The sequence below is a fragment of the Giraffa tippelskirchi genome, chromosome 9 (assembly GCF_054371585.1).
Source record: "Giraffa tippelskirchi isolate mGirTip1 chromosome 9, T2T-mGirTip1v1.2.pri, whole genome shotgun sequence".
NCBI classification, from domain to species: Eukaryota; Metazoa; Chordata; class Mammalia; order Artiodactyla; family Giraffidae; genus Giraffa; species Giraffa tippelskirchi.
Window position 1 is genome coordinate 159,688,327 of NC_137283.1, and position 18,054 is coordinate 159,706,380.

The 18,054-nt window shown below is 45.5% G+C and overlaps 1 protein-coding gene across 4 annotated transcripts in view; it reads right to left on the reverse strand.

Moving 5' to 3' along the window:
- Nucleotides 1-203: 203 nt before the first annotated feature.
- PRKN (parkin RBR E3 ubiquitin protein ligase) overlaps nt 204-18,054 on the reverse strand; it is a 1,216,903-nt gene continuing 1,199,052 nt past the window's right edge. For 2 of the 4 annotated variants that reach the window (XM_081524442.1, XM_081524441.1), the window contains exons 13-15: nt 1,917-2,055; nt 1,305-1,412; nt 204-1,108 (exon numbers count right to left, since the gene is read on the reverse strand). In XM_081524442.1, coding sequence (XP_081380568.1) covers nt 1,313-1,412; nt 1,917-2,055 — 239 coding nt within the window. In that variant the 3' untranslated portion in view covers nt 204-1,108; nt 1,305-1,312. Of the gene's footprint in view, nt 1,109-1,304; nt 1,413-1,916; nt 2,056-14,838; nt 17,447-18,054 lie in introns of those variants that run through there. The other 2 variants (XM_081524444.1, XM_081524443.1) reach the window with 1 other exon arrangement.

Here is an 18,054-nt window from a genome sequence, read left to right on the forward strand (position 1 = left end):
AGATTTTCTTTGCTATGTGTTTCCTTTACACAGATTCTCTTTGTCTAAATTCACAGTATTACCTCTTGCTCAGTTGTCCTTCAAATATCACCCTAAACAGCAATGGTGATAGTGGGGTCACAGAGAAATACCCAAATAGTTCTTCTTTATTATATCAGTGAATAATTTCCTACAGGATATAAAAGACACTGACAACACCAATATTAGTATCTATTCTATTAGTTTGGCGGTAGAGTTATTGTTAAAATGGTGGAATTTAGGGACATATTTTGGTTATTTTATAAACTGCATTACTCTGCCTTTATCTATGAAGCCCAATGATAGATTTCTTAAAGGAAGTGACCAAACATTAGTTAGAACCATCATAATCTTGGGTAAGTAAAATGACAACCAATAAAACTGTCAACTACTTGGATGAAAGGCATATTGTGTTACCCCCACTGTGGAGGGACAATCCTGAAATTAGATACAAGCTTTGTTGTTTAGTTGCAAAACTGTGTCTGACTCTGCAATCCCCATGGACTGTAGCCCACCAGGCTCCTCTGTCCATGGGATTTCCTAGGCAAGAATACTGGAGTGGGTTGCCATTTCCTACTCCAGGGGATCTTCCCTACTCAGGGATCAAACCCATGTCTCCTGCGTTGCAGGTGGATTCTTTACTACTTAACCACCAGGGAGGCCAAGATAAGTTAGGGACAGGAAATAGTTGACAACATCAGTTGGTGTCTTTGTGAAACTCAGTCTCTTGGTCACTGATGTCATTCACGTGTTTGCTTTAGTGCACCCATGGGGAGTCACAATGTTGGATTCTGACGTATTTTTAAAAATCTGAGTTAGAGCCAATGGACTGGACTTGATTAATTAGATGAGCAAATAATCCTGCAGCATAAACTGTTCTCCACCTGGAATGCTCCACTCATGTTGAGGTTAAGGATGCAGACAAAACAAATTTCTGCATCCCTGAAGAAAGGGCTGTTCAGAAAAGAGGTCCAGAACCCCAAGCTCAGGCTCCAAGGAGGCCACTTGCCAGCTGGGTGACCTTGAGCAAGTCAGTTTCTTCAAGGGTCTCTCTCTTCCTGGGTCAGATGAAGTCAGCTCATTCAGAGGGCTAGAAGAGAAAAGCAAAATGAGATTGTGCCTGTGATAGTCTTAGCACTGTACCCAGGGAATATACATGATTGCTATTAGTACTACAAACTCTAAGCAGATATTGTTGCTGTTTTAAAGTAAGAGGTACATTCACAAAAGTATGTGTGGGTTTTTCCATTAAAAATAGTAAGAAAGAACCAGGAAGGTCTCAATACCTGCTTCCTCAAAGTGAAGAGAAGATCCATTTCCTTGTTCTGTGATCTCTGTGCAGTTTTGAGAGCAGGGTCTTACAGCTTATGCATTTGATTCTGTTTCTGGCCTGCCTACATTAGAAAGCAAGACAAGACTTACGAGATACAGGTATGTATTTTCCTCTGGGGAAAAATGTACTCATTGACCCAAGCAGTCACTCAAGACATATGACTAATCAGTGATTGGTATGAACAAACTATTAAAAAAAAAAAAAACAACCTTTTTATTTTGTATTGGGGTATAGTCGATTAACAATGTTATGACAGTTTCAGGTGAACAGTGAAGGGACTCAGTCATATATATACATGTAGCCATTCTCTCCCCAAACTCCCCTCCCAACCAAGCTGTCAAATAACACTGAGCAGAGCTCTACGTGCTATCAAACACACTCGTATCTGAAAGCAAAAGCTATGTTGCTGCATTAATTTTATATCAAGTCAGAATCATAGCAAACCTGCTGTCTGTGAATGTCTTTAAAAGGGTCACATGGTGGCAAGTGGCATACCAGAACTCATTTAGTTGTGAGCAACTGGAGCAACTGATTTCTTTAGGGTGGAGAATTCCAAAATGTTTACCTGTGGCCCTGGCTTCTGTGGGTTTGTGCATCTTGTCTGTTCTCGTGGGCATGTGCTCCCGGGCTACGGGCTACAAAGGCCCCTCTTTTACATTCGAGGCTCCTGCACAGTGCCCCGTAGAGGCTGGCTTGAAGCAAAGCTGAATTAAGGGAAAAAAGAAGGAAAAGCGAGAAGGGAATATAGAGAGATGGGGTAACAAAAGGGGGGGGGCGGCGAGAATTTTACCCACAGGGCTGGCTTTGAACAAATTGTTACATTAGAGATGTAACAAATTGTTACAATACAAAGCAGTGGGAGTGAAGGATGTTTCTCCTTTGCCTGGATTCCAGAAGAAGCCATCCAAAGGAATAGGTCAGAGGTGCCCAAGTCAGAAGGGGCATGGGGGTGAATGTGTGCATGTCAAGCAAGAAGCCGGCAGGGCCCCTTCCGAGAAGATGGTGGAGAGCGACACTGTCCACCAGGAGACGGGAGCGGCCGAGGCATCGCGGCTGGCGCCTGGGTCATTCCCAGTCCCGAGAACATGGCAAAGGGGACTATGTCACTGATGCCACCTTCTTAAAATCCCCCGCGAGGGGATGGTCATTCTGGAGACCAGTGGATTTCTCAATTAAGTCCAATACAACGATGTTTCTTCCAGGGCTGAAATGAAAGACTGCTTATCAGGCTGAGGACCAGCTGAGCAGCTGATTTGGGTATTTCGGGCTACACTGTTTAAAAATAACACAATATAATCACACACACACACACACACACACACACACACACACACACACACACACACACGGAGGCCGGGAGCAGGAACAGCAGGAGGGCAGATTCACCCGGCTTTCGTCACACCCACACCTCCTGAACACAGAGACAGATGGAGTGACCCGAGCTGTGCATCCTTCCGTCTTCTCACGCTCCTTGAAAGCGTTAGTCGCTCAGTCGTGTCCTACTCTTTGCGACCCCATGGACTGTAACCCACCAGGCTCCTCTGTCCATGGGTTTCTCCAGGCAAGAATATTGGAGTGGGTTGCCATTTCCTTCTCCATTTTTCTGGATACAAGCTTTTATTTCTTTGTAATGTGGTTGGTCATCTTCCCTTGAGGCATGTGGCTGAAAAGGGGAGTGGATAACCCAAGAAAATCAAAGTCTCTTAGGCAAAAGAGGGATTGTGGATGCTGGCCAATAGCCAATAGTGGTCAGTACAATGCTTCTTCTTTTAAAAAGGATTTAACTTCATGAACATGACTGTTATGTTCCACTCATGAGTCATGCTCTCTACCAGGTTTAGAAAGCATCCTTCAATTTCTAGTTAAATGCTGTTCAATAATAATGAACATTTGTTTTATCGAATGTCCTTTGACATCAAATGTGATTACTTTGTGTTAGAAATTTTGCTATAGTGTAATATGCTAAACTTACAGATTTCTCAGTACTGATAGAGTGTCAAATTAATGAGATTAAAAACTGATTGGTTGTAGTGGGTAGGTCTCAATTTGTTGTTAAAATGGTATTTATGATTCTTTATTTAAAATGTTCACATCTAAGTTGTAACAGGTGTATAGGGATTCAGTTCCCTGGACCACAGCAGATAATGTAGCTCATGTGCACACAGTAGGATCAATCACTAGTAAGTGTAACTAATGAGTATTAGTGAGCAAGGTAACCAGGAAAGGAAAGTCAGCAATGGAAGGAGGTTTTGTGGCCTGAAAACCTACATAGACTTGTCCACTCAAAGAGGAAGGCAGGAAGCCCTCAGGGACCATTACCCGGTCTGCACGGTGAACCACCTTACCTCTGTCCAGGTCACAGTTAACTCACCAATCAGACCCATTTAGACACATTCAAGTGAACAGAAGCACATTCAGAACCTTGAACAAGGTCGGCTTCTGTACCGTCAGGGTCTCCTCACGTAGGGAGCACTGTGCCACCCGCTCTTCACAAGAACCCTGTTACCTCTGCACAAGGCTGGTCTCTGCGCTAAGGTTTCTGTGGCCTTCTCTCTTTAGGCTGGTGCCTCAGAGGGTAAAGAATCTGCCCATAATGCAGGAGGCCTGGGTTTAATCCCTGGGTCGGGAAGATCCCCTGGAGAAAGGAATCGTTACCCACTGCAGTATTCTTGCCTGGAAAATTCCATGGACACAGGAGCCTGGTGGGCTAGTGTCCATGGGGTCGCAAAGAGTTGGACACGACTGCAACTAACACTTTCACTTTCTAAGGAGTGACTTTGGTTTTTCAGTGAATACGATGTCTCCTTGTTATAAAAACATTCAACTGCTAGAGAAAAGCACAAAGAAGAAGAGAAAAATCACCCTACATCTCACCCCCCACAAACACCAGCATCACTTCTGGTGGACGCCTCATTCCAGGCATCAGTCTCTGTGAAACCTACAGAGATGTAAGGACCCTAGAATGTGGATATAAATGCAAATACATACGACTTCATTGTATAAAAAGTGAGTCATGCTCGACATGCTCTTTTCTGGTTAAATATCAATTTTCATTTCATATGAAGTTGAGAAAAGAAAATGCAGTGAAAATGAATGGACTGTTGAACTTATATATAATTACTCCTTCAGAAGATACATTAGTTCCCAAAGTCGCCTCTAGCGTTGAGGAATTACAGTAACTACGGAGAGTTCAGGCCCCCTTACCTGCCTCCTGAGAAGCCTATATGAAGGTCGAGAAGCAACAGTTAGAACTGGACATAGAACAATGGACTGGTTCAAACTGGGAAAGAAGTATATTAAGGCTGTATTTTGTCACCCTGCTCATTTAACTTATATGCAGAGTACATCATGGGAAATGCTGGGCTGGATGAAGCACAAGCTGGAATCAAGATTGCTGGGAGAAATATCAACAGTCTCAGATATGCAGATGATACTACATTAACTGAAGAAAGTGAAGAGGAACTAATGAGCCTCTTGATGAAAGTGAAAGAGGAGAGTGAAAAAGCTGGCTTAAAACTCAACATTCAAAAAATGAAGATCATGGCATCCAGTCCCATCACTTCATGACAGATAGATGGGGAAACAATGGAAACAGTGACAGACTTCATTTTCTTGGGCTTCAAAATCCCTGGGGATGGTGACTGCAGCCATGAAATTAAAAGATGCTTGCTCCCTGGATGATAAGCTATAACAAACCTAGACAGTCTATTAAAAAACAGACATCACTTTGCCGACAAAGTCCGTCTAGTCAAAGCTATAGTTTTTCCAGTAGTCATGTACAGATGTGAGAGTTGGACCATAAAGAAGGCTGAGTGCCAAAGAATTCATGCTTTCAAATTGTGGTGTTGGAAAAGACTCTTGATAGTCCCTTGGACTGCAAAGAGATACAACAAGTCCATCCTAAAGGAAATCAGTCCTGAATACTCATTGGAAGGGCTGTCGCTGAAGATGAAATTCCAATACTTTGGCCACCTAATGCAAAGGGCTGACTCATTAGAAAAGACCCTGATGCTGGGAAAGATTGAAGGTGGGAGGAGAAGGGGACGACAGAGGATGAGATGGTTGGATGGCATCACCCACTCAATGGACATGGGTTTGGGTAAACTCCAGGAGTTGGTGATGGACAGGGAGGCCTGGCGTGCTGCAGTTCATGGGGTCGCAAACAGTCAGACACGACTGAGCAACTGAACTGAACTGATAAACCCCCGACAGGGTTCCTGCCATGAGCTGTATGAGGTCACTGTGGAACCACAGAGTAGGGCTCCTCACTTGCTTCACGCAGGGCGTGTCATTCATTCACACAAACACACTGTAGGGTTAGTAAAGTGCAGCAGAAAACACGTTTGCTAGGAGAACAAAGAACTACAGCTCCAAGCATCCTTACCTTGTCCTAAAGAATCCTGAAGCAGGCAAAAACACGATCCACCAGTAAAATGCAGGCTATGTCAGATACAAAGCAGCACTACGGAGAAAAAGCAAGCTGGGGAGGTTGGGGCGGAGGTGGTGGTCTGGACAGTTGGGGATGGGTTGGCCAGGAAAGGCTTGGCTGAGACAGGGACCCTGAGTGAGGCCTGCTGGATAGGAGGGAGCAGGTGATGGGGACTCAGATGTCATCAGGGAAAGAGGCAGTGCTGACTCAGCGGTGGTCAATGCACAGGACTCGTGTGAAATCACGAAATCGGAATGTCTCCATGACAAACGGCCCTGAAAATAAAGTCAGCTGCTAATGCGGAGAGGCATTTCAGAATTCAGGGATTCTCAAGTACCACATGGTAAGAGTCCAGGGCTGTCTATGGTTTTAGCTGATCCTCTTCTCTGGTGGATCAGATAGGAAAGAATCTGTCTGCAATGCAGGAGACCTGGGTTCGATCCCTGGGTCGAGAAGATCCCCTGGAGAAGGAATGGCTACCCACTCCATGGGGTCACAAAGAGTCAGACACAACTGAGCGACTAACACTTCTCCGTGGGACAAAGTCCTTGGGAGGTATCCGTATTGACTGGTCTGGCTTGAGGGAGGATCAGAGGGAATTTCAGGCAGGGGCCGGAGCAAGACATTAGCCAAGCCGGCTGGGCTTGCGAGAGGCTCATCCCCAGGTGCTGTGTTGCTCCCCGGGGTCTGGCTTCCCCAGAAGTGGTCCACAGCAGGGAGACCAGCTCATCCTCTTTGCCCGGGATGGACTCAGTTTCTGAACTGACAGTCTGTGTGCAGGAACATTCCGGGTCCTGCGCTCAGGGGGAAGGGTGGTCAGCTCCCTGCAGACAGAGAAGATGTTCATGAGAAACTCAGAAGGGTCTGGAAGCTGACCCTTCCTGGCTGAATCTCGTCTTCCCAGAGGTTCCAAAGTGAAAGAAAGTGAAAGTAAAGTCGCTCACTCATGTCCGAGTCTTTGCGACCCTGTGGACTGTACCCCACCAGGCTCCTCCGTCCATGGACTTCTCCAGGCAAGAGTACTGGAGTGGGTTGCCATTTCCTTCTCCAGGGGATCTTCCCCACCCAGGGATTGAACCCGGGTCTCACGCATTGCAGGCGGACGCTTTAACCTCTGAGCCACCAGGGAAGCCCCCAGAGGTTCCATCCCACTCACTTTTCTTCCACTCTACCTTGTCCAGGTTCACCTGGGAAAAGTCCTTTGAAAGAAGCAGCAGAGGGTCTCTACCGTGCTTCATCATCATCCGAGTCAAGTTAAGAGGAGCCTGGCAGCCTGCAGTCCACGGGGGCGCAAAGAGTCGGACACTACCGAGCGGCTAAGCACAGCACAAGGTAATGCAAGAATTGAATTCCTGATTGGAAAAACCTTCATTTCTTGACTGCACACAATCTGGGCAGCTTAAACTGTCCGGGGAAATTAAAAATTGTTTTTCATTATAAAGTGATATTCTCACACTGCCAAGAAATGTGGGAAGTAGAGACAAGTGAAAGTTCACAGATAATTTTATCACCATAGCAAACTGCATTTCAGTCACTTGTTTTAAACTTAATTTTTAAAAATCACTTGCAATTACACTATACGTACCACCTTGGTAAACTCTCTTTTCACTCACCATTACATTATAAACATTTTTTACAGCTGCACTGTTTTCATACCCAAGCTGTTTAATGACTACATGAGAAATACAGTTTTGAATTAGATCATGAAATTTAAAAGAAATACTTATTAACTTAATTAGCATAGAGTCAATCATATTAAGTCCTGAATAACTGTCATTTTAGAAATCTGTTGAGACGGGAAGATGTTCGTCACATGTTTTTAAGTAGAAATAAGTACGATTATTATTTCTGGATGGTGGTTTTCATTTTCCCTTTTTGCCTTTTTTAGTTTCTAGATTGTGGTAATAAAATAATTAGTCTGTAGTAAAGACACAAGGAATACTTTACAGGGAAAAAAAATTACTGAGTGAAGATTTGATGCTAAGATGTCCTTTTCACTATAGGGGACTGGAATGCAAAAGTAGGAGGTTAAGAAACACCTGGCGTAACAGGCAAGTTTTGCCTTGGAGTACAGAATGAAGCAGGGCAAAGGCTAATAGAGTTTTGCCAAGAGAACACACTGGTCATAGCAAACACCCTCTTCCAACAACACAAGAGAAGACTCTACACACGGACATCACCAGATGGTCAACACCGAAATCGGAGTGATTTTATTCTTTGCAGTCAAAGTTGGAGAAGCTCTATACAGTCAGCAAAAACAAGACCAGGAGCTGACTGTGGCTCAGATCATGAACTGCTTATTGCCAAATTCTGACTTAAATTGAAGAAAGTAGGGAAAACCACTAGACCATTCAGGTATGACCTAAATCAAATCCCTTATGATTATACAGTGGAAGTGAGAAATAGATTTAAGAGACTAGATCTGATAGAGTGCCTGATGAACTATGGATGGAAGTTCGTGACATTGTACAGGAGACAGGGATCGAGACCATCTCCATGGAAAAGAAATGCAAAAAAGCAAAATGGCTGTCTGAGGAGGCCTTACAAATAGCTGTGAAAAGACAGGAAGCGAAAAGCAAAGGAGAAAAGGAAAGATACTCCCATTTGAATGCGGAGTTCCAAAGAATAGCAAGGAGAGATAAGAAAGCCTTCCTCAGGGATCAATGCAAAGAAATAGAGGAAAACAACAGATTGGGAAAGACTAGAGATCTCTTCAAGAGAATTAGAGATAACAAGGGAACATTTCATGCAAAGATGGGCTTAATAAAGGACAGAAATGGTATGGACCTAACAGAAGCAGAAGCTATTAAGAAGAGGTGGCAAGAATACACAGAAGAACTGTACAAAAAAGATCTTCACGACCCAGATAATCACGATGGTGTGATCACTCACCTAGAGCCAGACATCCTGGAATGTGAAATCAAGTGGGCCTTAGAAAGCATCACTACGAACAAAGCTAGTGGAGGTGACGGCGTTCCAGTTGAGCTATTTCAAATCCTGAAAGATGATGCTGTGAAAGTGTTGCACTCAATATGCCAGCAAATTTGGAAAACTCAGAAGTGGCCACGGGACTGGAAAAGGTCAGTTTTCATTCCAATCCCAAAGAAAGGCAATGCCAAAGAATGCTCAAACTACCGCACACTTGCACTCATCTCACATGCTAGTAAAGTAATGCTCAAAACTCTCCAAGCCAGGATTCAGCAATACGCGAACTGTGAACTTCCAGATGTTCAAGCTGGTTTTAGAAAAGGCAGAGGAACCAGAGATCTAATAGCCAACATCCACTGGATCATCGAAAAAGCAAGAGAGTTCCAGAAAAACATCTATTTCTGCTTTATTGACTATGCCAAAGCCTTTGACTGTGTGGATCACAATAAACTGTGGAAAATTCTGAAAGAGATGGGAATACCAGACCACCTGACCTGCCTCTGAGAAACCTGTGTGCAGGTTAGGAAGCCACAGTTAGAACTGGACATGGAACAACAGACTGGTTCCAAATAGGAAAAGGAGTACATCAAGGCTGTATATTGTCATTGTGCTTATTTAACTTATATGCAGAGTACATCATGAGAAATGCTGGGCTGGAAGAAGCACAAGCTGGAATCAAGATTGCCAGGAGAAATATCAATGACCTTAGATATGCAGATGACACCACCCTTATGGCAGAAAGTGAAGAAGAAAAAGCCTCTTGATGAAAGTGAGAGAGGCGAGTGAAAAAGTTGGCTTAAAGCTCAGCATTCAGAAAACTAAGATTGTGGCATCTGGTCCCATCACTTCATGGCAAATAGATGGGGAAACAGCGGAAACAGTGTCAGACTTTATTTTTTGGGCTCCAAAATCACTGCAGATGGTGATTGCAGCCATGAAATTAAAAGATGCTTACTCCTTGGAAGGAAAGTTATGAGCAACCTAGATAGCATATTAAAAAGCAGAGACATTACTTTGCCAACAAAGGTCCATCTAGTCAAGGCTATGATTTTTCCAGTAGTCATATATGGATGTGAGAGTTCGACCGTGAAGAAAGCTGAGCGCTGAAGAATTGATGCTTTTGAACTGTGGTGTTGAAGAAGACTCTTGAGAGTCCCTTGGGCTGCAAGGAGATCCAACCAGTCCATCCTAAAGGAGATCAGTTCTGGGTGTTCGTTGGAAGGACTGATGTTGAAGCTGAAACTCCAATACTTTGGCTACCTGATGTGAAGATTTGACTCATTTGAAAAGACCCTGATGCTGGGAAGGATTGGGGGCAGGAGGAGAAGGGGATGACAGAGGATGAGATGGTTGGATGGCATCACCGACTTGATGGACATAAGTTTGGGTAAACTCAGGGAGTTGGTGATGGACAGCGAGGCCTGGAGTGCTACGATTCATGGGGTCGCAAAGAGTCGGACACGACTGAGTGACTGAACTGAACTGAACTGAGCATTCTTTAGACTTTCCTGGTGGGTCCAGTGTTTAAGAAACCACTTGTCAGTGCTGGAGTCACAGGCTTGATCCCGGGTCTGGGAAGATTCCACATGCTGCAGAATAGCCACAACTGCTGAAGCGACTGGAATGAGAAGCCCCTGCTTCTTGCAACTGGAGAAAGCCCGTGGGCAGAAACAAAGAGCCAGAGCAGCCAAAACTGAATGAGTAAGTAAACAGCAACTCTCAAAAATGCCATTGAAGTCACTCTGAGTTTGGAATTAAGAAGCCAAAATTCATGAATAAAACAAAGGATAGGAAGGAAAACCTGCAGCGTTTGTCTCTGCTACTACAGTTGGGAGAGTTTTCAAGATCACCCAAGGTACAGGTGAGGTAAACCTCACACGGGCACTGGGGGGGTGGGGTGAGGTGCTGGGCTCAAGGGGAGAACCCTGTGAGTGCAAGTCTCAGGGACTCCGAGCTAAGGTTACCTGATCAGGGACTCGGGGTTTCCGGCCTGCATGAGACATGATACATGCCTTTGTAATGGAAACTGATCGTCTGCCCAGGGGTCACTGACTCTGTGAGAGGCAGCTGAGTCACTTAGCTCTGAATCTAGGCTGGACTAGTAAGCTTTTCATTGTAGTTTGATTTTCTAAGTAGATTTGCTCAGAACTTCAATATGCAATTACGTTCTTGTGGAGCCAGGAATGCGGCGGCAGGCCTGCACTGGGTATTGTGGATACAAAGGAAGGTACAATAGTTATGTTCTCCTTATCTGCTCCTAGGGGGACAGACATAAGTAAATAGGTGAGTAAAGTTTTACACATTAAATGCTATTGTGAAATATGCATATCATTTTTTTCATTTGCTCAGTCCGTGCGATTCTTTGTGACACCAGGACCTGCCAGGCTCCTCTGTCCTTGGGATTTCCTAGGCAAGAATGCTGGAGTGGGTTGTCATTTCCTTCTCCTCCATTGCCATTTCTTACTCCAGGGGATCTTCTGCTAGATAGAATCCACGTCTTCAGCTTGGCAGGCAGATTCTTTACCACTGAGCCCCCTGGGAAGCCCATGAATATGAATAAATGATAATAAATGAATAAATATTAAAAATAATAAATCTTGGGTTCCTGGCACATGACTCCTAAAACCTTTGGACTCTCCATAGTGATGTGTATGCTAATGAGATGACCATGGTTGGCCCTAGACAGTTTCAGGGTAGGGGCTGCCTAGCAGGAAAGTCAGGGCATCTTAGGGGGTTGGAACTTTCAGCCCCAACCCGAGATTTCTAAGGATGGGAGGGAGGCAGGAGGTTGAGTAAATTACTAACGGCCAATGATTTAACCAGTCGTGTCTATTTAAGGAACTTTCTGCTAAAAAACCCTAAAGAAGTGGGTTCAGAGAGCTTCCCAGTTAGCAAACACATTGAAGAATGAGGTGGGTGATGTATCTATAGAGGGCGCGGACATTCTGCACACCCCATCCCATCCCTGCCCAATGCAGCTCTTCCAGTGGCTGTTCTTGAATTTGAATTCTTTATAAGAAACCAGTAGTGGGGGGTTCTCTGCTGGCTCAGCAGTAAAGAAGCTGCAGGAGACCTGAGTTCGATCCCCTGGAGAAGGAAATGGCAACCCACTCCAGTATTCTTGCCTGGAGAATCCCATGGACAGAGGGCCCTGGTTGGCTACAGTTCACGGGGTGACAAAGAGTCGGATACGACTGAGTGACTTAACAACAACAGCAAATAGTGGGTGAAGCACCTTCCTCACTTCTATGAGCCATTCCAGGGAATTATTAAACTTAAGGGGTGAGTCCTAGAAACCCCTGATTTGTAGTCGGTTGGTTGAAGTAAAAGTGGTAACCTGCGACGTGTGACTGGGGTGTGAGTTGGGGGTGGTCTTGGGAGGCTGAGCCCTTAACCTATGGATTCTGACATGTAATCTGGGTGGTTTGTGTCAGAATTTAACTGACTTGTCGGACACCTAGTGGTGTCTGAAGAACTGGGGAATTTGTTTTTGTTGGCAAAAACACCACACAGCTGTGACTCAGGAAGCAGTGGAGCTCTGAAAATGCAGAGGAGTGGCCCTTCATGCAGACTAGGACGGCTGGAGAAGGGTTCCAGGAGAAGTGGATTAAATGGAGACCTAAGGTTGACCAGGCAAAGGTGGGAGGGCAGGGTTGTAATGAAATTATTCCAGGCAGATGGAAAATCAAGAGGTGAGCTTCTCATTGCAGACATAAATTGTAAATGGACACTCTAGCTTCTGTACCTCACTCTATTATAAGTTGGGTTACTGTGAGTCTGTCTTCTGGGGTCCAGACACAACTCTACACAGCAACAAAGTTGATTCTCAGCCTTCTCATCAGAGGATGAGATCAGGGAACACCGAGTTCCCATCGAGACAGAGCCACTAATCTGAGTGCCAAATGGATCTTCCCAGAAAACACTTCCTGCCTTGTGCTACATGATTGTTCAGACTGCAGTGAAAGTTCTTAAATATTTGTGGTTGGACAGTTTACTCACAGTGGGTGATCTGAAGACAGGCCCAGTGTTGTTCTGAGACAGGGTTTTCTTTTCAAAGCTGACATAGATCCTTTCCGTGGTGCAGAAGTGGTGAGGGTGACTGGGGGCGGGATGCACGCATCCGCACACCACGTCTGCTGTCTCACACTCACATCTACGCGTGCTCACTTCCACTCATTGTCAGCTCTCTACTGTCCACGCTGGAGACTGCACAAGAGCCGGGTCTTGTCCCTTCAAGCCTTTTCAAACACAGCTGGCAACTTGCCTCTGTAGGGACGTTTCTGGGGCCTCAGTTAATCTGACACTCAAACCCACCGCCAGTCTGTCACTGCAAAATCTCTAGCTCTGGGACTGGACACACACACCTACCTTCATCGCATTTGCAATTGGTTTGCACTCGTTCTGTGCTTTAGGCTTGTTTGTTTAGGGTGGGGCCAGAGGTCTCCATGGACTGGTTTGTTTGTTATTAATAATAATAAGGAACACTTACTGAGTGTCTCCCAGGTTCGAGGCCCTGCCCTGAGGGCTTTATGTGCATCAATTCATGGAGTCCTCATACCAGCCCCTCAAGGTGGCTGCTGCTACCCCAAGGTTCACGCACAGGGAGGCAGTGGAGTCGCTCCCCCATCCCTCGTGCTTTTTCTGCCTTCGTTCCTAGAAACCTGTGTTTCCTCAGAGCATGTCCTGTGGGGTTTGGCCCCCAGGGGCCCTCGTGGTATGCCGCTTGCCCAAAATATGTAGGGGCACATCCCGTCCGCCTCACTCAGACACAGACCACTTGTGAAGCGGACAATGGGCAGCCACTGACACAGCATCCGAGAAATGCAGCACGCACACCCACACTCGAGGGCCACGCGAAGTCACCCAGCGCTCCTGGGGCGGCCGGACAGGGTCCTGCGGTCTTTCCCAACTCAAACTTGTCTTAAACACTTACTTAGAAAAGTGTGCTGAGAAGGCAGAAAAGCAACTGGTAGATTTTTTAAGTTATAGTTTGCTTTTTAGAGCCCTGTTGAAAATTTTTTTAAAATTTATTGAAATATAGTTGATTTATTTAAAAATTTACTGAAATATAGTTGAATTATTTAAAAATTTATTGAAATAGAGTTGGTTTATTTAAAAATTTATTGAAATAGAGTTGGTTTATTTAAAAATTTTTTGAAATACAGATTTATTGGGCAAATCAACTGCATTTCAATAAATTTAAAAAAAAATTTTGACAAGGCTCTAAAAAGCAAACCATAACTTAAAAAATGTACCAGTTGCTTATGGCAATGAACTCCAGTGTTCTGCCTGGAGACTCCAAGGACAGAGAAGCCTGGAGGGCTACAGCCCATGGGGTCGCAAAGAGTCGGACACGACCGAGCGACTAGCACTCACCATGTTGTGTTAACTTCTGCTGTACAGAAAAGTGACTCAGTTATACATATATATTCTTTTTCATGTTCTTTTCCATTATGTTCGAGGATGTTGAATATAGACCTTTGTGCCTCTACAGTAGGACCTTGTGATTTATCCATGGTACGCATGCTAGTCTGCATCTGCTAACCCCCAACTCCCGATCCTTCCCTCCTCCTCCTCCCTGAAGAGACCTTTTAAAATTTTGATGGCACTGAAGGAAGTATCTAGTTTTAAAAACACCCAGGAAGCTTTCCTGGTGGTCCAGTTTGGTTTAAGAATCTGCCTTGCAATGCAAGAGACACGGGATGGATCCCTGGTCTGGGAAGATCCTCCATGCCATGGAGCAACTGAATCTGTGGGCCACAACCACTGAGCCGGTGCTCTGGAGCCTGGGAAGTGCAACTGCTGAACCCATGTACCGCAGCGACTGAAACCCATCGCACGCCAGAGCCTGTGCTCTGCAACCAGGAGCCTGCCCACCGCAAGGAAGAGTAGCCCTCACTTGCCGCAGCCAGAGAACGCCAGAGTGCAGCAACAGTGACGTGCCACTGCACAAAGGTAAATAAGTAAGTAAATCTTTAGAAAGACTATAAACCACCAGAATTAATCAGGAGCTCGAAACGGAGACCGGGATGGCCACGGGCTCACTAGGCAACCCTTTCCAGCCACGAGTGACACACCCTGGGTTACCCTCCCCCGCCTTCAGCATTTATGGACAAGGTATCTTCAGAGATGGACTCAGACGCTCTTTCTTTTATTGACAATTTGAGTACGACCTTAGACAACTGTTGCCGAGTATTCCTTTACACAACTTAGAGAAAAATAAAGACTCTTCTGCCAAGACTTTATTTCTTTTCTCTGGCTAGATTCACGTTTTTGTGACACCGTTCAGTGCTCAGACATGTTCATTGATAGTGGTTTGTGATTCAGCCTCATTTACAATGGCTGTTTGCTCTTTAACTTGTGTTAAGAATCAAGTTATGCTATTTTGAAGAAAAAAAAAAGAAGAAGAAAAAAAGAAGGCTACCACCAGGAAAAGAGCAGAGACCTAGGGCTTCTACTGCCAGAATGAGTGGGAGCAAACCATGCTCAGCTTGGCACCCCCAACAAACCATGCAAATCGGGGAGGAGGCAATAACAGCAGCATCATTAAACCTCAGACCCGTGGAGGGTGTGACACGCTGGGAGATCCTCGTGACAGAGGGGGCCATTGATTGTCCTGCGGGGTCAGGCGTAAGGAGCCGCTGGGACCACTGGTAATGCGCAGGCGGGCCCCCAGCAGGTTATAGGCTGAGCCCTGATGCCAGCCAACCTCAAGGGTGGCTCAAGCCCGGTGCCCTGCCTCCTTCTCACTCGAGACACCGGCTCTGCATCATCTCTGTACCACCCATAGGTGCCCCGAAAGGAGCCGGGAGCCTCGGGGTTGTGATGAGGAGGCTGGATTTTCAACAGAGTGAAGCCACGTGATGCCTTTCCTACTGAGGGGGCTGTCTCCCGCCCATCACGTTCCAGGTTCAGGACCTCGGAGGGAGGGAGCGAGGTGGGACAGTCCCTGGATGGATGCTTAGGGACAGGGGCGCAGGACATCTGTGGGAGCTTGCTGAGGTCCTCCCCTCTCTTCTTCCAGCAAGGATTTCTGGTGCTATGTCTACAAAGATGAGGCTGGCTACTGGTCTCTAAATCCACCTAAAAGAAGCCCTGTGCTCGCAGCAGAGTCATCACACCCTCAGGGACCGTCACCACCTTCCCAAGAAGGCGGACGGGGAGAACAAAAGACAGCGGTTAGACTGTCCCACCCACACACTGTGCTGTGGAGAAGGAGGTTTGTGGCATTCAGCGTAAACGCATCTCTTTTTGATGCACTGTGAATGACTCATAAAACAAGGATGAAAACTTGATCAGCAATCCAATTCAAGCTATGCTAAAGAGAGGAAATATTCTCCTATGAGTTTACAAGCCTAGAGAAAACAACTCTGAGTAACCCACTGGGTGGGCAGAGCCCCCGTGTGGGTTGCCCTGAACCTGGTTAATTGCACTTATATTGTATTTTGATTCCACATCACAATTCATCTGCAGTGACCCCTTTATCCTTTCTAGGCACTTTTGTTGTTGTTGTTGCAGTTTCCTTTGCGTTGTATTGCTTTGACAACTGCAATTTGAATCAGATCTGACAGAGATCCAGAAGAAAATATACTCTGATATAAAAAAGTGTAATTAACGTGGTCCAGGCGGACAGAAAGAGCATGACCCTTCTGATCCGCCTGGTTTCATTCTGACGGGCTGGAAAGGTTCCTTCTTTAGAGATTCTGCTTCAATAAACCGCATGTTTGTTAACACCAAGAATCATTACTGAACTCATTTCTAACAGTGTCTCCTTTAGTGACACCTTGTTCATTACATGTACAGTGAAGCCAGATGTATGAGCTTATTTTTCATGCTCAAAATGAATGCTTAAAATCAGAAAAACAACTTCTAAAGTTGCAGAGAGTTAAATGGAGTGAATGTTCAAATACATACATTTTGAACATTCAATGTTCAGATTGACTTTCATAATTTCTCATTTGACAAGCTGATCCATGCAGAGTTGATGTTTCATTAATGCAAGATATAAATATAGACTTCTTGAGGATAAACACGTAGTTTTGACTACTGCCTGTGTCTCTTTGGGAATAGATGCTTCCTGAAGATGTAAATAAGTCCGTTGCTGTTTAAGCTGTGCATGAAGTTCTCAGAATCCACTGCAGTCTTACAGAGAACCACAGATAATAGTCCCTCGAAATCATTCCCCACCCCACCCAAGGCTTCTTCCCAATATTGGCTGAAGGTAAAAGGCAGGTAATTGAGTCTGAGAAATCCGTCTCTACGTATTTATCCAGCCTGACTTGAATTCACTCAAGAATGACAGCGCCACAGAAGGGAACCGCACCGTCATCTGTGCTCTGACTGGTAGTGTATTTTCGGGGCTTGAGAATACTTCCGGCTGGACTCATCACTAGATCTGCTGTCTCTCAGCGGCCCGGGGACAGGGATCCTGGGAGCTTCTCCGATAACTTTGCTTTGGTGGTTTTGGAAAGAACTGGAAATGTGCCTGTGTGTGTGTGCGTGTGTGTGTGTGTGTGTGTGTGTGCGCGTGCGTGTTTAGAGAGAGGAAAAAGCAGAAGACAGCAAGCCGCCATGTATTTCCCAGCAGGATGGCGGCTGAGTGTGCCTGCGTGGCCGCTGCTCCAGCTACACGTCGAACCAGTGGTCCCCCATGCAGGCGCGGTTCCACTCGCAGCCGCAGTTCCAGCACCACTGGAGCTGGCACTGGGGCTGCGGGCACTTCATATGCATGCATCCTCCTGCGGGCAGAGAGGGGACATGGATGAGTGCCTGGGCGACACTCCCACACCCACCCGCGGGCTCACAGATGACTTTCCCATGGAATTATCGCAAGCAACCAAAGGGCAGAGTCTGAATGGAAAAAAACAGATCAGAGAGAACAAATTGTAAAGTTCTGACTTTCATGAAGAACAGAGTGAATAACCTGTATGGGAGAAGAATCTGGAGAAGACGGGTTTACTTTGTCCTTGAAACTAACCCAACATTGTAAATCAAGACATATGCCAATACATTTTTTTTTGTTTGTTTTTTAAATGAAGACTTCCCTGGTTGTCCAGTGGCTAAGAATCCATGCTTTCCAATGGAGGGAGCCTGGGTTCCATCCTTAGTCAGGGAACCAGATCCCACATGCCAGGACTGAAATTCCGGTATGTTGCAACTGAGACCCAGTACAGCCAAAATAAAGATAAATGAATGTTTTTAAGAAAAGAAATGATTGAGATTGAAGTACGCCATGTTCATCGAGGAAAAACTTTATTCATAAATCTGAGTTTACTGACTTCTCTTGAGATGGGTTTTAAAGGCAAACGCTTTGTGTTTCACAGCCAGGGGTTGATTCCTTACTTAA